At 36.4% G+C, this 25448-nt stretch overlaps 3 protein-coding genes across 7 annotated transcripts; 1 reads left to right on the forward strand and 2 right to left on the reverse strand.

The window, feature by feature from the left end:
• Positions 1-618: 618 nt before the first annotated feature.
• Positions 619-5797, forward strand: LOC107044921. Of its 3 annotated transcripts, none has more exons than XM_015266996.2 (5): positions 619-747; positions 1490-1685; positions 1786-1934; positions 3003-3418; positions 4720-5797. In XM_015266996.2, exons 3-5 carry the CDS (start codon positions 1826-1828, stop codon positions 5017-5019), a joined length of 825 nt encoding a protein of 274 aa, XP_015122482.1. In that variant the 5' UTR covers positions 619-747; positions 1490-1685; positions 1786-1825; the 3' UTR covers positions 5020-5797. The 3 variants fall into 3 exon arrangements, with proteins under 3 accessions (XP_015122482.1, XP_015122484.1, XP_015122483.1); XM_015266997.2 differs by lacking the exon at positions 619-747 and adding an exon at positions 1268-1396; XM_015266998.2 differs by lacking the exon at positions 1490-1685.
• On the reverse strand, positions 5076-10958 carry LOC107044922 (transcription factor A, mitochondrial). Of its 2 annotated transcripts, none has more exons than XM_015267001.2 (4): positions 10752-10958; positions 8751-9123; positions 7358-7456; positions 5076-5988 (listed from the first exon to the last, which is right to left on the reverse strand). In XM_015267001.2, exons 1-4 carry the CDS (start codon positions 10856-10858, stop codon positions 5776-5778), a joined length of 792 nt encoding a protein of 263 aa, XP_015122487.1. In that variant the 5' UTR covers positions 10859-10958; the 3' UTR covers positions 5076-5775. The 2 variants fall into 2 exon arrangements, with proteins under 2 accessions (XP_015122487.1, XP_015122488.1); XM_015267002.2 differs by having other exon boundaries at positions 5080-5988; positions 10712-10854.
• Positions 10959-11055: 97 nt separating this feature from the next.
• On the reverse strand, positions 11056-24262 carry LOC107044919 (helicase POLQ-like). Of its 2 annotated transcripts, XM_015266994.1 has the most exons (11): positions 23251-24262; positions 21298-21476; positions 20237-20513; positions 19678-19874; positions 18702-18847; positions 17367-17601; positions 16936-17076; positions 16335-16743; positions 13951-14627; positions 11385-11962; positions 11056-11124 (listed from the first exon to the last, which is right to left on the reverse strand). In XM_015266994.1, the coding sequence occupies exons 1-10, from the start codon at positions 23885-23887 to the stop codon at positions 11888-11890; spliced, it is 2973 nt and encodes a 990-aa protein (XP_015122480.1). In that variant the 5' UTR covers positions 23888-24262; the 3' UTR covers positions 11056-11124; positions 11385-11887. The 2 variants fall into 2 exon arrangements, with proteins under 2 accessions (XP_015122480.1, XP_015122481.1); XM_015266995.1 differs by lacking the exons at positions 11056-11124; positions 23251-24262 and adding an exon at positions 21649-21776 and having other exon boundaries at positions 11403-11962.
• Positions 24263-25448: the final 1186 nt, after the last annotated feature.

The raw sequence follows: 25448 nt of genomic DNA on the forward strand, positions 1-25448 counted from the left end.
GATATCAACAAGGAATTATTAGGCGAGAAAGTGACTGGTGGTAATACAAGAACACCCGTCGCTTTATCGTTTATAATTTTTCTCAATGTGCGGAGAGTCAGCGCGAACGGAGGGAACGCGTAAAAGAATTCACTGTTCCAGTTGACAGTGAAGGCGTCGACTGAATGGGCTTCGGGATCCGGGAACCGATAGTAAAATTTTGAACATTTCTTGTTTAATCTCGAAGCGAACGGATCTACTGAAAAGGTTCCAAAACGTTTTTCAACCTTCCTAAAATAAGACTGAGCAAGTTCCCATTCAGCCTCCGCATCTTCGACGCGCGAGGCCTTGTCTGCGTGAATATTATCCGCTTCCCATATATCAAGTCGAGTTTTGAGCAGCTTGCTCAAAACTCGACTTCTGCACGACTTGACATAAAATATTATAGAGCACTCGGTAATAAATTTCGTTTTCAACGAATGTGTGTACAGACCTCGCCTTCGGCTCGGCCTGTAAACTACACATTCGTTGAAAACGAAATTTGTGCCCTTGTACTCTAATGTACTATTCTACAGTTTAAATCTACTGCGCATTGCCCCACTTTGAGACAAGTGCGCGCGCAGAAAGAGGTGGGCCTTACGGAATCAGCTGATCATTTTACCAGATATGGGGTTAAAAATACTTAATAATTTATTACGGCAAAACTAGTGAATGTGGACTATTGGTTTCTAACTTAATTCTGTAGAGACTTATTCCCACTATACGCTGGTATTTTTTCTCAACAATTGATTGAATTTAATTGAAGCTACATGGATTCTTGGCGTTCGCCTAAGAACCCTGATCCTTTTTTAATTTTTTTAGATATTTTCTGCACCGATCTACTTTTAATCTCGAAGCGAACAGATCTACTGAAAAAGTTCCAAAACGTTTTTCAACCTTCCTAAAATAAGACTGAGCAAGTTCCCATTCAGCCTCCGCATCTTCGACGCGCGAGGCCTTGTCTGCGTGAATATTATCCGCTTCCCATATATCAAGTCGAGTTTTGAGCAGCTTGCTCAAAACTCGACTTCTGCACGACTTGACATAAAATATTATAGAGCACTCGGTAATAAATTTCGTTTTCAACGAATGTGTGTTCAGACCTCGCCTTCGGCTCGGCCTGTAAACTACACATTCGTTGAAAACGAAATTTGTGCCCTTGTACTCTAATGTACTATTCTACAGTTTAAATCTACTGCGCATTGCCCCACTTTGAGACAAGTGCGCGCGCAGAAAGAGGTGGGCCTTACGGAATCAGCTGATCATTTTACCAGATATGGGGTTAAAAATACTTAATAATTTATTACGGCAAAACTAGTGAATGTGGACTATTGGTTTCTAACTTAATTCTGTAGAGACTTATTCCCACTACACGCTGGTATTTTTTCTCAACAATTGATTGAATTTAATTGAAGCTACATGGATTCTTAGCGTTCGCCTAAGAACCCTGATCTTTTTTTATTTTTTTTAGATATTTTCTGCACCGATCTACGTTTGATCATTATGATATGTTATTCAGGACAATTTTATCTATCGAATGGGTATTTTTTCATCCGCGCTGAATTAAAAAAGCACCTAAATGCCAATTTGACTACACTATTTACCAGATCTCTAAAATGTTGCACTTGTCTATCAACGATTTTTCGTTGAAAAATATTACTTGGAAGGTAGTAAAAATTGTTTTCCAAATTGTCCCAACTTCTAGATTTAGATAAAAAAATTAAAAATAAATGCGTATATTCGCTATTGGTCATGTTGTTTGATTAGGTTATGTATCGAAATTGACTTTTTACAATTTCCATTAATCATGGCTGATGCAGCAGCCAGACGTGAAGCGAGGAAAAGAAGAATACTGGAAAATTCAGAGGAACGTTTGCAGAAAATCACTGGACAAACAAGTGCTGATAAGTTTCCAGGTAAATTGTCACGATAATCGGTAAAAAAAAAGCATCAAATCGCTGGTGTTTAAAGGCAACATAACCTTGTCAATTGGATTAATGATCTGTTCCCTTAGTCTATTTAATCTCGCGCTGGCTAAAAAGTATGATCGAAAAATGATTTCATCAATTGTTCCTTCTCTTAGGCTGGGAAGAAATTGAATTCTTTCGATTTTGATTCGTTATAGTTCAATCAAAACTTCTTTTCTTGCATGAACTTAGTTTCCATGGTTTCTATTGTCAAATTGTTGATTTGTCAATGAAAACAAAGGAAAACCATTTTTTCCAAAGGAAAAATAAATTTTCTCCCGACTATAACATATGGGTAGAGGAGGTTGGAGTAAAACGGACACTTTTGACTTTTTTTAAAATGGTAATGAGGAGTTGCAATGTTGATAAAATTTAATAATTTTATTTTCAATACAAAGAACAATTCTTTCCCTTTGTAACGAGCCTAAACTGAGCTCAATTGATAAATTTGTTTCTGACTTATGAATAATTAAAAAAAAATCTAGTGTCCATTTTACCCCACCCTCCCCTATAACATTGAGGAAAGCGGAGATATTTTGAGACATCCCCACGCTTTTATGAGTGAACAAAAATATATTAGTCTCAGCTAGAAATCTCCCTTAGTTTATCTGGTTACGGCTGAATTGGATCATAGGTGTTTTCTCAGATGGAAAATAGAGTAAATCCTAATACAAATCTGAGTTAGTTTGACAACCAAACCGTTATGAACTTGTCTCCTAATGGCTGGGTGTCAACTATCCCACCGACTGGCATATTTGCATTGCAATTCGCATAATTTTTCAATAGAGTAAAGACCTCTTATCTATTTCAGCCGCAGCCGGATAGATATTATATATTTGGGTAATTCCACAATTTTTCATTTTACTGTACAAAAATTATTCATAAAAATTCCACCATCTCCCTCCGATTTCCACATATTTCTCCAAAACAAACTTTGAAGCTTATTTCAGTCGTGTCATCATTCCATTAATGTTTGATAAATGACAAAACTGATTAATTGATTGTATAATTATCTAGAAGATGCTTCGAAGCCTCTGCAAAAGTCATCGCCACCATCAACATTCAAGGAAGCGATCCCAAATGAGTCTGTCATTGACTCCTGGAACATTCACTCCGAATTCCAGGATGAGTTCCCCTCTACATCACAACAAGATCTTTTTACTACGAACCCGTTGAGTCCCCCTAACGTTCCTCGAAGAAGGAATCTAGGATACACTCCCAATGGAGACCCCCAAGGCCAGGCACACAAGGATGATTTTATACCAGATCACCAAAATTCATTTTTCTCATGTGCAGAAAATCCTTCAATGGAAGCTGAAAAATGGAAGGATTCCAACTTGATTTCATTCCTCGCGAGTCGATGGGTTTACGTTGCCCTTGCTGTTGTTGTGAATATCATGATTGTGTTGAGAACAGAACATCTATTTGGAACGGTGAGTTTTTTTTTACTGAATGATTCATTAAGAAAAATGAAGAAATCATTTGAATCGATATTATTAATCGGAGTAATTATTAATTAATTATTCCGGTAAAACTGGTCCTTAGTGAAATACCGAGGAACCTTATACATAGATTGTTTAATTAGGGGAGGGTGGGGCAAAACGGCCCCCCTTCAATTGTCAATAACTTGTGAATGACATTGTGAAAATTCCCAGTTTCAACTTCATTTTGAAGATAATTTTTCATTCTTCAAAACGAGCTCTAACTCATCCCAATCGGATTATTGAATCGGAAAATATTGACGATTGAAGGGGGGCCGTTTTGCCCCATCCTCCCCTATCTACAAAAGTGTATTGCGACATTTGCGGGTATAGCAGTACATGCTGACAAAAGCGCAGTTTTAGCTGAAGTTCAATATATTTTTCGTCCGTTAAGATGAAGTATAATAAAAAACAACTTTCATTGACATCATTCATGAATTCGGTTTTGAATTCTCTTTGTCGAGGGTGTATATATAAAAGATGTCTTATTTTGTTCAAGAATCACTCATTACTGGGATACTCAACATATTCATAAAGTCTAGATATTGGATTTCACTCATTCTCACATTTATAAATTGTTAAGTGATCTGAGTAATGAGACATTTCACGAAAAAAATTTAAAAAATTATATATTTCTAACCTTGCCTCACAACGGATAGGTTCCAGGTTCGATTCCTGGCCGGGTAGAATGGTGAGATCTAACCATTTTTAAAGTCTTGATCAATCGCCATATAGTCTCATCAGACTCGAAGCGATATAAAATAAGCATAAAAAAAAAAAATAAAAAAAAAATATTTCTAACCAAATGAGGTAAAAAGAGGAGTCGTGTCCACCTGCGGAATTACCACCCGAGCTGAAGGCGTAGATGAGCACGTGGTAAGGGCCTTTTATTTTACCTCCAGTGGTTAGCAGGTAAAAAGTAAATGTGTACTTTGCGCCCACAGGGGCGAAAATAGCTATTTTCGTCACAAGGTCGAAAAAAAGTTGTTTTCGACTGAGTGACGAAGATTATTTTTATTAATAACGTCCGTAAATCGGCGTTTGACCGAACACGAAGTGTCCGTAAAACGTTTTACGGACAGTGTAATGAAAAAACACATTTGTAGCCCAACGAAGTTGCTGCAGAACAGAGATCGGGAGCTTCCACCCCTAAATTTATCTATTACCCAGATGATATCTTTAAAAACCAAACATTTTGCAGAAAAATCGTGATAATCATCTTAAGAAAAATCATTGATTTGATTCTGTTTCAGAGTATAATAGTGCCATTCTTGGTGATCCTAATCACCCGTATGTTCTTCTGCCCCAATCCCCTGCAGTCTCAGAATGGAAGTATGCTGTTTGCAGCCTTAATCCTATGCAACATCAGGCCGGAGATAATCCACCGACTGAAAACATCGTCCAGGCTATGCTTTGTAGTCCTCAAGGAATTCTCCTTCTATCTATTTAGCTTTGTGATAATTTATTACTTTTGCACGTCCTACTGGCACGATTTCGCGGATCTAGCACCCAACAAAATCGAAATAATTGTCGACCACCAAACAGATGCTTGAAATGTTTTTTTACTCAATTCTAACGGAATTCTTGATGGATTTCAATCAATATATCAAGTTTTCTCAATCCTCGATATTCTGAGCTAAGTCACAATGCCACTGATATGAGCCTTGCACAATTCACAGTTGTAAATAAATCGATTATGTGAATGAATAATGACATTTTTTTCCGCGGAAATGTGATGAAATTCATGGTCAATTGATAAAACGTCATAAGTAAAGAATTATATTTTTCTCATATGTTATGATCTCAGAAACGAATGGTTTTAAGGAAAAATGTGGAGAGACATTTTCCTATGATAAGTAAATTTCCTAAAAGAAAATGTTTTGACAGTGTTTTCTAAAAACACTCATTTCTTCGATTTTTCATTCGAGATTTTTCTTTAGGAAAAAGGTCAAATCTTTCGTATTCGGCATTCTATCAGTTACAAGAAATGTCTCTTGACACTTTTTCCTTAACTCAACTCTTTTGTGAAGTCTATGCCGGAGGAGACGTACAAAATCGACTCGTCACATTTGATCATTTTTTCCTGAGATATGATTGAACTACCTCTACCAGGCGATTGAATAAATTTGAGAATGCTTTGTTTAGATATAAAAGTATTCGTATTCACTGTGTTTGATATCTCCAAGCTTCATTACACTTCATGAGAAACAATATTCTAACGGTTCAAAAATAATTGTAAAAAAATGATGAATTATGCGACCTATGGAGGCATTCATCTGCATCTGTTTAAATTAATTTTTTGAATGCAGTTATAACTTCTTATTCGACATACTCTTGCCCTTCAACTCCATGAGAACTTGTTTTCTCACAACATCAATGTGACCCAGTTTAATCATTTTTTCTTCCCAATTAATCATCTCTTTTTTGTACTCCTCCATCAATTTCTTAGTTTCGTTCTCGAATTTTGCTTTAACGTCCGCAGGGGCTTCGTTCCACTCTTTAGCAGCAATAGACAGCCAATCCTGAAGAGTGAAAGAATCGTTTAATGAAGATGGATTGATTAGATGTTTCAATGAGGGAAACTTCCCATGTTAATGTGTTATACAGCTACGATATATAATTATGAAATATCGAATTAGTCCAACAATGGGTTTTGTTGATAGAAATTATGAGACATTCTTTGTTGAAAACTTTATCTATTTTTTACTTCCTAAACGGTCTCGACATTTTGTCCTAAAATCACTCATTCACGGGATAAATGTATAACAATTTATTCATCACTACTGTGAATAAGTTTTTATTATTAATATTATTAATTATTAACAAGCGAACGGGCGCTTTGCGCCCGTCGCTAGATTAATTTATACTATTATTTTCTTTCCATTTCCGTCTTCACAATGACATTAATTTAATTTTATTCATTCTTATTATTACTATGAATATTTTTGTTCCGCAATTCACAAGTTACAACATAGAATGAAGAGGAATTCCCCCCAAAAAACATGAGAATATAGATCGATAAACAATTTTCGATAATCATACCTAAAATTTTTCATTTCTTTCTTTTTCTTTAAATTAATTAGTACCAGTGATCTGAAAATGTGAACGAATATGAACATTTTACATACCTTTGATCTCATTTCAATGGAACTGAAGAAGGAAATTGCAAAGAGAGATCGATCATCATTAATTTTCTGTCTTTTCAAAATTTTTCAAATGGTTTTTTTCTTATAAAATGAAGGGAGATCGACATTTTTAATTTCTGTGATCGTAGTCCGAATTACAGAAATACGGAAAATGTAGGGAAGGAAAATCAGAAATAAATTTTAAAAATCGATTTTTCAATCTTGAAAATTTCAAAACTTTTTTTTTTAATAATGCAGAAAAACCAATGTATTTTGTTTCTATTATCTAATTTTGATGGAAGAAAGTGAAAAGAGGAAGAGAAACGAGATCAACACGAAATAGTACATTTCGACACTAGGCCGTGCAAAACAGAATTCTGTTTGTACAAAAACAGAATTTTTAATTTTTCAATGTCTAGGGAAAATTTTAAAATTGATATATTTTTTCGAATAATGAACCAATACCCATAAATTTAATTCCTATCCTCACATTTTCAAAAAATCCATAAAAAAATAGCAAAGAATTCAATTCAGCGATGAAAACTTTTACCGGATTATTATTATGTAATAATTGATCTCAGTATTGAGTGGTTTCAGGAAGAATTGCCTAGACTTTTTTCATCAAAACATTAACAGCTTCGAAAAATGTATCTTACTATTTTCCTCTACTACCGCGCGTTTACTAGATAAATTCCTAATTAACAAAGTTTTACTACTTGATTACTATCCTCTGATATTCTGCAGATTTTCGTTGACGGTTACTTACCGAAAATTTCATGCCTTTGTTTTTGGTGTGGGCTCTGGACAGCATAAAGAGGATGAACATCGTTGGAGGTTTTTTAGGTTTTCCAAGTTCACGCAGTCTCTGAAAAGGGAGAGTAACGATGAGTGTAATATTCGAGTCCACTTCCTACAGACACTGCTATGAAGTTCATTTTTCAATTATGATAATTTAAAACGAATGCACATTAGCGATGTTTATCCGTTTTCCGAAAATATATATATTTTTTTATTTTACAGAAAAATTCTATAATTTGTCAGGTTGATGAGGGACCAACATTTTTGATAAATAAAAAGAATAACTAACTTATACTAAATGAAATAAACGAATTGTTTTTCTATACACGGGGTCTTATCGAATTTATTTTTATGTTCGTAATTCCTTGGAAGACTTCAAAAATCGCCATAAAAGTCTATTTAATAGGCATGTGAAAATAGATAATAATACAGATATTTTTAATTGTGAGGCCCATATATCAACATGCTACTGCCTGGACATTCTCTATTTCATTTCTAAAAACAAGAAGAATTATCGGAACTTTAAGGAAGTTCATATATTCCCTCAAAAATCAGGGAAATTGTCGATTGTTTTCTGCATGTAAGATGATTCGGGAGTTTTCCAGAGAATTTAAAACAACTATGAGATTTTCTGAAATAAAAAATCGAATAAAAGCACGAGTTTTTCGAAAATTGAGGGAAATTTTCTGCATCTCTTAAATATGAGAAAATTTTTGAATAACTCATGGGTAAACAATTGATAGGAAAAGGCGGAATCTTCCAAATAAAACTGATGTGCAGCAGTCACGTGGCCCCAACTACTACACTCTGATTCAAACGGGAAAGAAGAATATGATTTGAAAACTCTGAGAACATAACTTCACAAAAATTTCCAAGTTTTTCAAGCAAAATTCCCAAGAATTGCGGGATTTCATGGAGAATTTGAAAAAATTTCGAATAATTCATTAAAGTTTCTAATTCATGGCATCGTCGAATAAAATTATGAAAAAGACCATGAAAGAGAAGAAAATGCTCCGAATTAACGAAGGAGCATCACAATCCGTCATAATTTTTCCAGCAGCAATAATTAAATGCTTTTGTAAAGGTGTGAAGGAGAATAAAAGAGGTTGCAAACACTATAATACACTTCGGGCGAATAGTCACTTCAGCGAATTGTTGCCACGAAGGGGCTTTTAATTTAATTGTTTGCAATTATCAGTCCGGAAACTTATATTTTTTAATTTCGCCTTATCCCGTATCCCCTTGAAAGTGTAAGCAAGATGCGGACGTCACCCTGTTCAAGATTCAATTGTCTATCTCTTTGATGCAAAAATATCCTCCCGAGGATTTTGTAGTAATAAAAATTCTCTTTTACCACTTACAGATTTCATCTTTTGCTTTTCAGAAGCTTCAATTTCTCTGAATTTTTCGGCCTTGATACTTCTCTTCTGCTCGTCAGTCAGATTCTGCTCATATGTCATCATCTGTTTTGAGTACTCTTCGAGCTCCTTCATGTATGTTTTCTTAAGTTCTTCTTTCTGCGTCGAGTCGAAGGTCTTCCATCCTTCAGCGAGTTTCTTCATTATTTCTATGGGTGGCAAGCCAGGGTTTTCCTTCGCAATTCTTGGTCTCTCTGATACAACATACACGATGAATGGAGTCATTGGTCTCTTCGGTCTTGGTGGTATGCCAAGCTTTTTTTCTATCGCACGTGACTTGAAAGTCGCACACGGTTGACACACCAATAATCTATTTCTGGATTCAAAACAAATAATAAAGTCAATTTGTTTCCAATTTATGAGCAGAGGAGGGTGAGGTAAAATGGACACTTGAATTTTTTTTTTAATATTCATAACTCAGAACAGATTTATCAATTGAGCTCAGTCTAAGTTCATCACAAATAGGAAACATTGGACTGGGTTTTTGGTCGCTTGCTCGCTCGCTCCCATTGCATCTGGGCTGGAGTGAGTGTGACCCATTAAGGGTCAAACCAATAACTTCCCAACCAATTCCCATTTTTCTGTTCGTCCAATATCCAATATAGAAAAATATTCGTGAGCATTACCAACTTCATTCTTTGGTTTCTGTACTCAATTCCTTCTTTCTCTTGCATGAACCATACATGTAGTGTACTCATTGTGAAACATTAATTAAGCTTCAAAATGACATCTGCTTTGTCCAATTTTGTCAATTTTTCATCAACTTATGAAAGTTTTAGACGAAAATTGAATTTTCATGTTTCACTTGACAAATTAATTTTGGTTGGATTTTTCAATCCTAAATGGATTCGGTGGGACTTCCCTAAAGTTAGCGGAACAATGTCAAAAAATGGCATATTTTTTTGGGTCAAAATTATGTGTTTTTTATGTGTGAAATAGTGCGCGAACAGAAAAAAATCGTGCTCCATCCCTCTCTGAGTTAGGGGTGAGGAAATGAAAATAGGGGATAATTTAAAAAGACGATGTGCCATAAATATGTTTTTTGCGTGTTCCAAGATAGAGGGGGGAGGGGGGGCATGTAGCGTCTCGCTACACACCTAAAAATAGAAAAATAGCAATATTTTGAAAACTTTCAATGTAACGGTACTTATATTTCAATTTGGTCAGATATCCACCATTATAACGAATATTTTGAAAAAAAAAATTGAATTCGGTGGAGTGGTTTTTAAAATATTAAAGAAAAAAGTTTCACATACAAAGGTGAATATCTCCGTAACTACTTGTTCGATTTGTATCTCGTTGGTACCAACTATGAGCCAAAATTTCAAAAGTTTTTTGTAATTACGGTTTTGGAGTTATTGACACATTTCTGGACAAACGCACACACACGCATGCAGACATCGTCTAAAAACAATATATTTCGACGTTTCGAAAATTAGAGAATCGAAAAAAATTGCATTTTCAAAGCTTCCATTCGGAAGCAAAAATACAAATATTTTTCTCTAGAATCACCCTTTTCTTAGACCGAATATGCCTGTTCTTGAAGACTCCATTCATTTGAAATTCAATGAAAAATGAATTAATAACCAAAATTTAATGGAATGTAAAGAATACTGACCGAACCATGAAAGCCACAGGTTTCTCTACTCAAGGAGGAAAAAAATGAATAACTTTAAGTAGATGAATGAATTCAATTTTTCGCTTGTTCATTATCATAACGCCACAAATTTTCTATTGATCCTTTGGAACATCCAATTTTCAAAACTTGCACGAATCTCAAGGTTAACCTCCAATTATTTCACATTTTCTCGGATCTTCCTCTATTCAAAAAGTCATGACTAAAACTCATAACATAAAAATTTCGAATTTTTTAAATTACCGAATAAAGTCCTCAAAAATCTCACCTAGCCGTCGAATAATTAAAGTAATGACTCATGGAATTACCCAGAGCATTCAGAAGTCTCCTGTACGTCGCCATATCTGTTTAGATCACGTGTTATTTGACTCAGAGCCCTCAGAGCCAAAGAGGAGACGGAGGAGACTAACATCATGGTAGAGGCTCACATAGAATATAAAACCTAGACCGCGCATGTGAGGGGGGAAGCTGTACAGGTTTAGGCAGAGAGCGATGCACTCGGTCCCTACCTATCCTCGTTAATCAGTGCTGAGAGTGGGAAGAGAGCTGCTGCAGGGTGGGAGTGAAAATTCAACTGCGTAGGGGAAACCACGGAGAAACGTTCTCTCATCGTTTTATCACAAATTAATATTTTTTTTCGTAATTAGAATTCGTGATAATGTCTATGGGGGACCTGAAAAACTAAGAAAAATTATAAATTTTTGTAATTTAATGAGATATCATCAAAATCATTCGGAAATTTATATATTTGATTATTAATGGAATGGAGAATCAATTAATTTTCTGTAGTGATTGAGAATTGATCCGATATTCAAATAATTGCTCATCGTTATTGAGGATTATTCGATCAATTATTTAATTTGCGGTTTCCATTCATGATTAAAATGATAATCGATTCTTTAGCAATTCCGATTATTAGTTTTTTTATTAATCGATCATACCCTAATAGTAATTGTTGAAGACGAATTCAATGCACAATCTTTTGTTGTGATTGCCGATTGATGAAAGAATCGGAAAATTGCGAATAGCAATTGACTATTGAAGCTGATGATTCGAATTATTTCTAAAAATATTAACAAATTAATGATTATTGTCGATCTCGAACAATTCGTTTATTATTTTACTTTCTACTCAGAATGTCTCTTTAACAAAAAAAAATTCTAGTTTTTCGTTTGAAACCATATTCTATTCACTAGTTAGAATATTTTTCTTCTGAACAAAATGAACAAATTCGGTGTACCATTGTAATACGCATTATATTATGGATTAGTACTCTATGTGCCTGCTTAATCAATATATTATTCTTCCAATATATTGATCTGAATGACACAATATTTATCAGGAATATCAATAAGTAAATCATGATTCATCAATTATGCACGTAAACTGTATATTTGCGCCTCATGATAGATTATAAGTCTTTTGTACTCTATTGTTGAGAGAATTAGCTCGCCTGCAAGCCCTCCATCAACTCTGCATACTCGTCCTTAAGGTTCTCTACTTTCTCCATCAATATTAACTATAACAAAAAATTATTAATCTTATCAGATATATCCAACAGTGGCCACAAGTCGAGTTGATATGACAAATCCGCAATGTGGAACTTTTTGCAATGGTATTCTTGAAACGACAAGGAAAATTTAAAATACTAATTTTTCCTTTGCGATTGAGAGCAAGGAAGAGTCATGTCTCAGGAATGTCTCAAGTTTTCCTTTTGCCTGACTTCTACATTCACTACGAAACTCCCTGATTCACGATTCTCTGGGCCGGCTGTTAGTATATTCAATCATTTCCCCATCCTCTGCCAAAAAAACGATTTCTTGGAGAGGAATCATCACTCCACATGAAATCAAGTCATAAGCACTTCACGGTGTTCGTATTTGGCCTGTCCCATTGTACAGAGTTCTACACAACAGGTCAACCGTCCGCAATACACGGAGAAAAAAATACATCGTAATTTTGTGAGAATCCTTCCAAAAATTAGTGTGCTGTTCACTAACGCTGGGACATAACAGGGATTCATCGGAGAATTCGCATGTGGCACACTAATTTTTACGGGAATCCCCCGAAAAAGTGGCCGGAGTCCCACCAAAAATTAGGGTGCCACTTATGAATTTTTCGACGACCCCACGTTCTGTCCCGGCGTTGGGGGACAGCACACTAATTTTTGGGAGATTTTTTTTCTCAGTGTAGATGATAGATTTGGCTGAAGAAATTGTTTCGCAACATTAAGTCGTTGTATCCCTCTGTGGAAGTGAATAGATATTTTCTGTGCGCTTAGATAGAAATGTGAGTCATGAGAAGTGGGATAAAAAGATACTACAACGTAAAATGGAATACGGAATAAAATGCGACCCCTATGTAAATTTCCACTTTTATCATTCGAACAAATAATAAGGCCCCAACCTGCACCAAGTAAAGACGATGAAATGAGAACAATTCAGTACAGGTATAATATCAATGATTTTATCTCGTGCTCTGCCATTCAAAAAACAGGTGGTAATCTCCCCCTTTTTTAGGAAGAGATGGGCAAACCAATCAATGAAACCAAGCGAATATGCTTGAATAACGGGATTTGTGATGTAAAATTCTCGGCAAGGGTCTCGTCAATTGTAACATATTTCACGGTCAAATTAATTAAAAATTAAATAGGTTCCTGTACCGACGGCGGTGGCTGTGTGGTTAGAGCAGGGTACAATGTCCGGGTACCTCGGAGCGACATCATGCAGTTGCATAATAAAATGACAGCTGATGGGCAACGTAATTTTCAATCAAGTTTTACGTCGCGAGTGATTATTACTACATCATAGAAGTGTTCAAAAAATTCATAAAAATATTTAAAAAATTTTCAAAGAGCCTTTTTGGGATTAATTATGTATGTGCGGAGTATTGGGAGATTTGTCGTTTCATCCTCCCTCCCTCCATGTTGACGATTGACTGACCGCCATTTGCCATGATAATTACGCATTCCTAATTTCTCCCTCAATTCACTCATTTCTCAATATTTATTAAAAAGGCTCATCGAAAATGTTCCTAATTTTTTCTAGTTTTTAAAAATATACAATCATAATTTTTAGAGATCTCTTAGTGACAGAAAATCAAATTGAAATTGCACGGCTTTGTAGATAAAAAATATTTAAAAAAAAATCTAGATAACGTTCGGAAGACAGTACACCCGGGCCTTAATTCCATCTAGCAGCACACAAACTTCAATCACCTACTGTGAACGTGATTTTGCAATCAAGCTATTGCGACCTCCCTTTCGAAATTTTGTAGATGTGAAAGTCGCAATTTTTAAGAAGGAAAACTGATAGAGAGTAGGATAAAACGGACGGTCTTCAATCGTCAATAACTCGAGAATGACAGAGTGACATTAATCCTGTCTATCTTCAAAATGAGATCGCATTGATCTGTCAATGGCATCATCTGCTCAGAAGATATTGAGGATCAAAGACGGGCCCAATAATATTGTTAAATCATTAATATTTGTGAATAGAAGATTCTCACATTCGCCGTAACAATAATCTGCTCAACAGTTTTCCTCGAAACGTATTTCAAATTCTTCTGCAAATCGTTGGGAGTTGCAGAGGCAATTGACTGAAGTGTTTTGAACCCAGCGTCGTACAATTGTCTAGCCCTTCCTATTTTCACAGCTGGTAGTTCCATCAGTGTATCTAGCTCTTTTACACAACACATGGTCAGCCTCTTACTGAAAGACTTCAAAAAAACGGCAAAAGCCCAAAATTCTGGGATCTCCTGGCAAAATCTGACGACTGAAGAGGCAAACGAAGCTGCAGAGCTGACAAGATTTTGGGTAACTCCTCGGGTCACTTGAAATTTCTCAGCAACTAAATGAACGGTCTCTCCTTTTTGTAATTCATGGAGCATTATCGTCAGGTAAAATCTATGAATAACTCGTGATGAGATATTTTTTGGCGTTATCCCTTCCCGTAGTTTCATCAGCACAGTTTCGGTAAGCCCTAAGACTTTTGGGACTTGCATTGTTAGAGGTGAAAAACTCATGATCACATCGTAGAGGACTGAACCCACAGGTTTTATCTGATTCGCTACATCGTAGGGAGTGACTAGATAGAGAACGTGGAGATCATTCGTGAGGACGAGGTGACGCTGGGCCAATTTCAAATCCTCGTGGAGGTAATAGGCTGTTTGCAGATCAATCGAACCTGTAAATGACATATGAATCAGTGCTAGCGTACACCACGTGTCTATCTGACCACCCGGTTACATAACCCGTTGTCTGCTCAATTGTTTTATCAATTATAGTTCGGCTCAATATTATTTTTCAATTTGTTCAGCTCATTATTCAGTTATTTTTTGTACATTTTTTGACTCTGTGACAATTAATTACTAGTGACAATTATATTGTGCTTCGTGAAAACCACGTGCGTGCAGTGATTTATTGGACCCGCTCACCCACTCCCAAAAATCCATAATTATCTCGGCCATCCCTAACATATTCCACTAATTTCGAACCCTGCTCCAAGCAAACGCATTACAGTAGACTCTCGTTATAGTCGCATTCGTTATAGTCGCATTTCCCCTCATATCGATTTTTTCGAGCTCAAGCGCTTCCCCCACTCCGTACAACCTCCGAGGTGTGGATTTAAATCAGTAGTGAAGCGGTAAACCGAGTTAAGTCGATTTTGACTATTAGCCAGTTTCTGCTGAATATCTCGGAATCTAAGAGAGATGGCAAAATTTTTCTCATAACTTTTTTTATAACGCTCTATTGGCTCTACAAAAAAGGTCATGACAAAAATCTTTCTATCTCTTTTAGATTCCGAGATATTCGTCAAAAACTAGCCAATAGTAAAAAACGACTTAACCCGGTTTACCGCTTCGCTACTGAAATGCCCCTGTGTTTTCTCGGAATGGGCTTTGTTTTGCATTTCTAAGAAATTCGGGAAATAAAATTTAGGAAAAATGAATTTGCGAGAGGGAAATTCAGTTCACTCTTGACTGTCACGAAGAGAGGGTCTTTGTAGTGGTGCATAATCCTGCTTTTTATTTGAATGAAGTGAATAAATTTTGGAGTATTGAACAAAGCGATGTTATTAATATTTCTATTCATTTCATTAATTTACTAAAAGTGTTCAACGCAATTCATTTTGTTAATTTAATAAAAGTGTTTAATGAAAATAATTTTTATATTTAATAAAAATGTTCAATGCAAATTGAAGAGAAAAATAATTGGAGTAAAATTTATTTTCTTATCGCTCCCGATTCCCGGAATTTAGGCTTACCGTGAGCGCCTGGTGGGGGAAGGGAAATACAGTCCCATTCTCAGAATCGGCTGCCCCTACAGCCCCGTGAGTGCGACTATAACGAGAGTCTACTGTATTCATAATACGTCACATTGTCATTCACAAATAATCGACGTATTAATGACAATCCGTCAGAACACCATGCTCAATCGTTTTTATATTCCTCAATTTTTCAATTGAATTTAGAAATACTTCTCTACAATGGACCCTGTTTGGTTGTCATTCCCAGAAATGTTTAATTCCGAGGAAACAATAAAATGCTGTGTGCTAAGGATAAATCTGGCTACTTCCTCAACTTCGCATAAAAACGTATTACTTTGCATCTATCAAAATAGTGATGATTACTTTCGTACTATTTTTTTCTAGAGGTCAGGAACAATTCTCTAAATGCGAAAAAGATTTCTATTAGAAACAATTATTTCTAGAATTTAATCATTTCTGACCTTGACTTTATCGGAATATTCATGATAAAATTCAGACGTTTTTTTTTTCAAATTACAGAAAAAAATCTAGATTGTGGAAGAATACTGGGTAGAAACTATGGTTTTGAAGACCTATGGTTTTGAAGATTTTTCAACCTTTCGGTATAGTATAATAATATTCTACCTTTCATTGCAGCTTTCCCCAAAGTCGACAATTCCAATGGACTTTTTCTAGTAAGGATGATCGATTGTTTCGCTTTCTTCGGTTTTGGCTCGACGGTCGAATCATCAGTGAAATGCGATTCCATGATAATACTCGCAATAGTTTCATTATCATCGATTTCCTTCACTTTTAATGGTCGTGCCTTTATCAAAGAAATTATCGCCCTGTCGACGATTTGTTCAATGTCAACGTTCAGTCGAGAGGATTGAATCCCCAAGAGAGACATAGAGACCAGTTTGTGCAGTTCATCTCGATTACTTGCTAATGATAACATCACAGAGCTTAATAGGAGATTATTCAGCCCACGATCTTGCTCGGTGTGGAGTGAGCTGAGGCAATCATCCATCTTTGCTGTTAACATCATTCGAATCTGAAGAAATTGTTACCTTTACAATTGTATTTGAACTGCGATTTAATTTTCTACTAAAACTAACTTGACTCAAACTAATTTAATTTGAGACTAAAATCAGTGAAACTAGTTGATGTCTGACAAGTTTGATGGAGGAAGATTCATCATATCTGTCAGATTAATACCTTGGGATAAATATTGCCAGACAAATACCTTCGGAATTTCTGCAGCTTTACAGAGGATAATACTCTCTCCAACTTCACCCATTCCTGCACGTCCAGCTCGACCCACCATTTGTTTGTATCTACTGAGGTTTAAGAATTCATTGCCTACATAGGGACTTCTCAGAATTACCTAGGCATAATCGAGAATCATTCTATTAATGCTTTACAGCATTGAGAAAACTTCATCAATAAAAAACGCGAAAGGTATTTGAATTCCAAAAAACAGGAGAGGATGAGTAAAGCGGTTTCTGTCGATGAAACTCATCATTTTCTGTCAAGACAGTCAGTAAAATATCTTGCTAATGCTGAATTTCGTCGGCGACAAGAAGGAAATCTTGACATTCCTACATAAATCAATGAACAAGTTATATTTTTCGAGCTTCATCTACCATGTAGTTCCAGCAATGAGTTTTTACTAACCCTTCTGGCGGGCAGATTAACCCCAGCTGCCAAAGTTGATGTGCAGCAAATGACAGAGAGGGTGCCCTCCCTGTAGGCATCTTCCACAAGCCTCCTCTCCTCATTCGTCAAGCCCGAATGATGATAAGCCACTCCGAACTTTATAGTTTTCGATAGAACTGCACAAAGCTGACCTTCAGCCTCCAGAGCTGCTCGTAATTTCTCTTTTTCCAATGCTCTGTATTCCACTAGAGATCTGAAAGATTAATTTTGACAATTTCTTCTTGAGGATTCGGTTTTGCTTTAATGATAGTCGAGCAATCCCTCATCAAATCCGAAGCCCACAAAATTCGATGTCGGGGATTTTCCTGCCAAAATTTGAAGATGCTGAATTGCAAGAATTACTCAACAAAGACTCAACGCAAACCCAAAAAGAGCTTGCAGCTCAGCTAGGAGTTACTCAAGCAGCAGTCTCCAAACGATTACATGCAATGGGAAGGATACAAAAGGTGGGAAGATGGGTTCCACGGGAACTGATTCAACATAACTTGGTTGGCTTCCGGATGGATGCCGCGTTGAGTTTCGGCATTGCGCCAAAGTTTCGCAAACATTGCAGTCTGCATCTTCAGGGCTATCAGCTCCGATTCTGAGCTCCGATGTGTGGGGGCAGTCCTTATATACCTTCCCTTGTGGAGGTGGGGGAAGGGGAAGGGGGGGGGGTCAGCCAATCATATGTTTTTAATTGACCAGCTGATCATATGATTGCACTGTTGTGCTATCTGTTCCGGTCCATGCAGCACGCCTTGGAGGAAAGACGCTTCCAAACTCTGGACGATATACGAAAATTCGTCGATGACTTCATCGCCTTATCGCCTGCAAGTTTTTTTCGCGATGGCATTCGTATGTTGCCCGATCGATGGCGCAAGGTCATCGAAAACAATGAACGATATTTCGAGGATTGATGTAGTATTTATATATTTTATAATGTTACATATTTTATGATAAAAAAACCAAAAGGTTAAGTTATACACCTAATGCTTTATTCGAGTAAAAAATATACTTCATTCAAGTATATTTTATACTCAATTCAAGTATTTTGCTCCCGTGAATATAATATTCATAGAGAGACTTATTTCAATTGACGCCATAATATCCGTCATTTTATCGATGATTTTCGTAGAAATTGTCGATATTAAAAAAATAAGGTTTTTGAGATAATCGCGATGGAAAAAAACATAAAGCCCCATAAAGCCCGAAAATCTGACAGCAATGCAGCGAGTGATGTCTTATTTTGAAGGTTTTTGCATGCTCAAGGATGTCGAAAAGAAATTTCATAGTTCTAATGTTGGCTAGTACCTGAATAGTACCCGAGTCAAGAGGAGGGCAACGTTCTCGCAGTTTTTTCGAGTCGCGCAGAAGATGAGACAGGAGTCCTTAGGCACTACGTCCATAACGAGACCGCCGATTTTGTCTGGGTCTTGTTTCAATGCTGCTTCAGAGTACTGTATGAATGAGAAACAAAATCATGACTAGAAAAATCCACAATTTGTGAAAATTTTTTTCTTCTGTTCCAATGCGTCTCCATTATCTGTGAAAGTAGTGGATTAGAAGAAAAATTCCGGCAGAATTCGTTACTATTTCTATGAATATGGAATATATAAAAAATGTCAACCATCATTTCTCATTATCAAACTTTTTAACTATCAAGATTAAAAAAAAAGAAAAATTTACGATCAAAGTCCTATAGAAAAATTCATCGCTTATTTAATACAGTGTCCCATGGTGACGAGTGAGAATTGCTTGATGATTATTTTTACTGATAACATGGATCAAGAGAAGGGAAATAGTTTCTGATAGAGCAAAGAGTTATCATTTTTAAAATAGTGGATTACAAAAATTGTCGTGCAAATCCTGCGATCAATAATAAATATTTTCAAAGTGAGAGCCATTATAGTCGGAGCAGTAATCCCAACGTTTTCTGAAATCGTGCAATACACGCTCCAAAGTTTCCTTTGAAAAATCGCGAACAGTCTTCCTAATGTTGTTCATCAATTGTTCGATTGTTTTTGGTATGCTCGCATTACAATGATCTTTGATATAAGTCCACTGGAAATAATCGCAGGGATTCAAATCTGGTGAATAGGGGTGAATTGCGGGTATCCCAAACCAAGTACTCGGTCATGATAAATTTCATTAGTCATTTAAAAAACTTGGCGAGTTTGGAACAACCAAATTAGGTTTCTCAGAACCCGAAAATCTTAAATTATTTTTGTTTGCATAGACGTCATGGTCAAAAGACGCATCCTGACTACTAAAAAAGTATTTAACTTACTTGATAATTGATCTTCTTCTCATCAGTAAAGATATCTTCTTCTTTAGTATTTATCAACCATATACGATCCTCACATTTGATATATTCTTTCAATTCCACAGGTCGAAAATTTTGTGTGTACACGTCTGCATTCAGGAACTCCGCCACTTCATTCAAATTCCCTATTGTGGCACTCATACCCACAATATGAATGTCAACTAAAATTAATTACATCTTAATAATTATTGTCTTTATGATAATTTCCCTCATAATCCTATATGGAAATTGGGCAATGTCAAACGTCAAACAAGTAGTCTATCAAGTTCTTATTCGTCCCGATAAGGAGTGATTTCAAGAGAGAATTCCAACAGATTTGTGTTTGCAACTAGAAATATTTTCTCAAGGGGCAATCATTTGGATTTTCGATATTTGCATCGAAAATTGTTTTTTTGCCCAAAAAAAATACTCATTTTTTTAGCTAATCGCCGACCCGATCCAATGACCCTGGCCTGCTCGTTTTACGGAACGAATTGATGATTCGTCTTACAAATTCTTGCCGTAATGAAGAACAATTAATTACCATTAATGTACATTAATTTTGCTAACAATCCCTCCAGAGTTGCGCCTCTGCCTCCATCCTCCCCTAGCAAATGTAATTCATCGACTACGATCATCCCAATTTCTTTCAATCTGTTGGTTTCGATTAGGCTATTAATCAATCCTAGGGCTTTTTCAATTGTGCAAACATAGAGGCTATTCTTTCGTCTTCTTTTGATGGGGGGATATCCACCTTTACTGCCAGCATATTCCTCGACTAGAAAATGCAATTCTACAGCGAATGGAGCCAATGACTGAATCTGGGAAATAAAAATTAAGATTGGGCTTTATAAGACGGGTTCACTAGTAAAGTGGTAAACTGTAATAAGCCGAGTTTGACTTTTTCGTTGATTATATAAGTCGGCGCTTTTGAATTTTTTTCGATGTCCTGCGCGACTTTGAAATAGCGTCCGGATTGTTCTCAGTGTAAGAAAAAAATCGGAAAGACAATCGCAAACATGAGATTTTGTTCATTTCGGATTTTACGTGGAATTTCTCAATATTCAGAATTTTCTATTTATTTTTCAATTCATTATTCATCATTTTCAAGGCTCTCGAGTGACGGGGCATCGGATCATACTTGGTCGATATAACACAACAAGTCCAAAACATAAATTTCAATGATTACAAAGCTTCCATACGCAAGCAAAATTAATCTAGAAAACGTTCAGTAGATAATGGGGCCGAGCCTTAAACCCCAATATCTCTGTTTATAAATAAAGATATCAAGATTGAAATGTGATCTCGAATGTTTCACTTTACCCCACTCTCCACAATTAAAATCGCTCGTTGTTGACATGATTAGATATTTAGTTCACAATCGTAACGTAGGTGTGAGCCACCAAGTGGTTTCTAAACGAACTACTCCTGATATCAAGATGAATCCAGTGATATCATTGGTTGGCCCCCAAGAGTAGTTAGTTTAAAGACCACTTGGGGGTTCCCACGTCTACATAGCGATCGCGAATAAGATACGAAAACTCGACTGGTTACGTTCGACCACTTTATTCAATTTCATTTGAAGTATAAGATTTGTTCACTCACCTTTTCCTGTACAATTGCAACGAATGGTAGAATAAATATAGCATTTTTTTTATTGCACGTAATTTCCCTTAACATTAAGATTTCTGCTACTAGAGTTTTGCCACCACTCGTTGGGAGAGCATAAATTAAATTCCTACGATTCATCACAGATTTTAATCTCAGACACTCATCTTGCCAATCTAGGAGAAACAAGAAGAATAAAAGCAAGATGATTATTCAAATAAACTGCGAATGAATTAGAACTGGAGGACATAAATATTAGATGTGTAAATTAATTCTCGCCCTTTTTTCGACAATTCTGACATTTATTTATAAAAAAATGAATACTGATCTAATCTTGAAAATAATCACCGTCACTTTGTACGCATTTCTCCCAACTATCGGGCAATTGTCGAATTCAGGCTTGAAAGAAATATGTTGGTTTTGACTGGATGAAGTCATCAATGCTCTGCCGGACTTCTTCAGGAGATCGAAACTGCGTATCCACCAGGTGATGTTGTAGCGCCCGAAAAAGGTGATAGAAGGCGCAAGGTCTGGAGAATACGCCGCATGTGGGAGAATTTCCCAGCCCAACGTGGAGATAACTTTCAGGGTTTTTTTTGCCGTGTGTGACCGCGCGTTGTCCTGCAGCAAAATCACTTGCCTCGTACCACTACCAGTAAAAGGTCTCTTTTCCTCAATAGCATCACTCAATTTCACCAGTTGGTCCTGATAACGCTTAACAGTGACGGTTTCCCCCTGTTCGAGTATCTCATAATAGATTACACCTTTGGAATCCCACCAAATACACAACAACAATTTTTTCCCATGAATGTTCGGTTTTGCAGTGCCAGTTGACGGCTCCCCCGGATAAACCCACGACTTTCGCGTCTAGGATTGTCGTAAAATATCCACTTTTCATCCACAGTCACAAATTTATGTAAAAAGTCTTTTTGTTTGAATCTGGTCAGTAGACACATTGCAATTTTATAGCGTCGACTTTTGTTTTCTGAGGTAAGATGATGGGGCACCCAACGACCTTCCTTCTGTATCCTCCCAATTCTTTTTAAACGCACCGAAATAGCCGGTTGAGTCACTCCAAGAGTATCAGCAAGCTCCTGTTGTGTTTGACAGGGATTTTCATTGAGTAAGTTGTCCAACTCCTCGTCCTCAACTTTTTTTGATTGCCCAGGACGTTCCTCATCCTGGAGATCAAAATTTCCATTCCGAAATTTTTTAAACCACTTTTTACATATGCTATAAGATACAGCACTCCCTCCCAAGGCCGAACGCATCATTTCTTGTGCTTCTGCGGCAGCTTTTCCAAGTTGGAAGAACTTGAATGAAAAGAAGGCAGTGCCTCAAGTGCTGATTGTCGAACGACAGTTTTATTCACTGTTTTTTGAGGTTCTGTTAATCACACCACAATCGGACTTAAGTAGCTTCATAGTTCACAGATGGCGCTTCAAAACGCCGTTTATTGCGGGGAATTCTTTTAATTCAAATAGGTGTTCTGGTCAATTTAATCTAGAGGCCGAGAATTAATTTATACACCTAATAATTACCTGAATAAGTTATACAGAAAGATCGAAATTTATTAATTTCTTCTATAAGAGTATTTTCTACGAATTATTTTGAATGAAAAAAAAAACCTATAGTGCACACTCCTTCGAAATTTTCAGCAAATGATAGATCCATTCGGATTTCCAAAACTTTAGTAATTGAAAGTCCATAATTTGATGAAGAAATCAATGGAAACTATGAATTTCAGTTGAATTATTCCATGAAAAATAATAAAAATTGGGAGAATCCAGGTAAATATATTCTCAAACTTGAAATCAATTGGAAATTCAGTGCAGTTTGATACTCATGTTTGGGTTGAAGTCAAAGTGAGTTAGGAAATTCACGTCTACCTGTTCCTCAAAACAGATCGTTGTCTTGAATGCCAAACAATCAATTAAAATGAATACTCACCATAGAGTGAGCGAATTTTCTTAATCCTGAAGATCAGTGATTTAATTTTATCAGAAAGCCCATGAAATGCACCCAGGGCCTTCTCATCATTAACATTAACGTCAACTCTAACAGCTGGTTTTTCACCACAATGATTATCCTCTAATTGTTGCTCCAATTTCGTTGAATATAGGTCATCCTTTTCAAACTCTGAACACAATTCATCGAGTTCAACTTGATTGAGAGAGAAGGCCGAAGTTTCTGGACGTAGAATCTTACTCGTCATCAGATCAATATGCGAATTTTCTGTCACTTCCGTACTCTGTCTTGAATCATCATCTTGGAAGTCCTCTGTTGTTTCAGATACGAAGGAAATATCTGTTGTTGCGTTATTGAATATTGATGCGTTACACCACTGCCCCGAGTCCTCGAAAATATTATCTACAAATTCATTAACTGTCTTATTTTGTACTGTTGTGTGCAAAATAGTTTCTAAATCGCGTTCGATCATTTTTGATACATCGCAGGGTTCAATGGAACCGTCACTATCACTGTTGTTATTGATAGTGTCATCAAACTGTTGAAAAGCTGATTCTGTGAATGAAGTAAACTCGGAATTACTGGTGTCTTGTGTAGAATGATAACTATCACTTGACATTTTCTCTCATAAAGAATGGAATTGGAACATTCATTTGATCAATTAATTGAATAATGAGGGTCGCTCATTCATATGGGTATAACCTAGCTCTATTAGCACGATCACATTTACCCTCATTTAATAACGACGATTTCACCACTGATGTTAAGACTTTAATAATTGAAATTTGTAGAAATAATGGATAAATTAAATTGGTCCATGTAATTCAACTTATTAATTAACTAAAATTTATTTAACCATAGAAGTCGGATTTGTTCGCCGATTCAAGGGAAATGTCCCGCGTTTTTGAACAGCTGAACACGTGAACGCATCTACATCATAATATATGTACAATACTAGAATGCGGGTTCCCGAATTATTATCTCTGCCCGAAGCATCCCGTGCAAGGTTACTAAATAGATACTGTCGCATATGCACCAGCGACGGTCGCAGGGTCCCTAGGCGACCGCCATTTTCCCTAACTTTAGGATTTATATTCAAATTTATTATTTTCAATTTCTAAGTTAATTCATCGAGATGTTTTTTAATAATTTTTAAAATAGAGAAATGTTTAGGTTTTCATTGAACAAAGACTCGGGAAAAACCCAAGAACAGGAAAAGAGCAATAAACTGGGGAATGTCCCAACATCCTCAGACCACCCGGAGGTTAATCCCTTTCAAGTACCTCTTTTTTCTTATATGATGAGTTTTTCGAGTGCAATTTGACCCGTCGGAGTCAAAAAAACCTTTCTTGAGAGAGTTTATTTCTTTCCCAAGAAAACTTTAGAATTTCCCTTGTTTTCCCCAACATGTGTGGGTGAGGCCCTTTGTTTGGGTCACGTAGGCCCGAGAGTTTGGGGCTGGGTTAGAGCGAACGGTTGTGGGGGTGTAAGACCAACCCCATCGACCAAGTTCAAGGACATGATTGGCTCCCCACTCCTTCGAGTGGGATGACTTTTTCGCGCGTTAGACTTAGAATAATTTTAAGACTAGAATTAACAGCAGATCCACCACCTACGTGGACTAGTGAAGATCTAGAGATCTTCTCCTTTGAGTTGTGTTCAAAGTTTCTATTTGTTATTGTCAACAAAAGTCAAAGTGCAAATATATTCATTATAATTTTATCTTCTACATAAATCCAGTGTTTGTGTACAATTATTTAAATAAAACCCGCACTTGTGCAGCAGAGTGCTTTAGCACTCCACGGGCAACGGACCCGCCATCTATATTAGAAAATAACCAGCTCGGGACGTAACAATAGCCACAAAAGAGGATTGACTAAAGTAGAGGCTCAGTTCTGTACGGGCAGGTGACCCCAAGCTGAAATAGTAAGTGCCCCATGGGAGGGATGGCGCCACGGTCGATTAGGCCTCTGGGCGAACCGGATGTGCCGGTATACATGCGTAATTTTTTGAATTATTAACGAATTAAAAACGAATTCAGAATTAAAAACGACATTAAACAAACCTTTAATCAATTCATTATATTTTGTAATGAAACATTTTGACAAGGAGGATTATCTATAGTTAAGGAAGACACATGGAAATGTAAACAAATTTATACAAACGTAGAGTAATTCTTT

The sequence above is a fragment of the Diachasma alloeum genome, unplaced genomic scaffold (genome assembly GCF_001412515.2).
Source record: "Diachasma alloeum isolate Michigan unplaced genomic scaffold, Dall2.0 Dall_scaffold_00840, whole genome shotgun sequence".
Lineage (NCBI taxonomy): Eukaryota > Metazoa > Arthropoda > Insecta > Hymenoptera > Braconidae > Diachasma > Diachasma alloeum.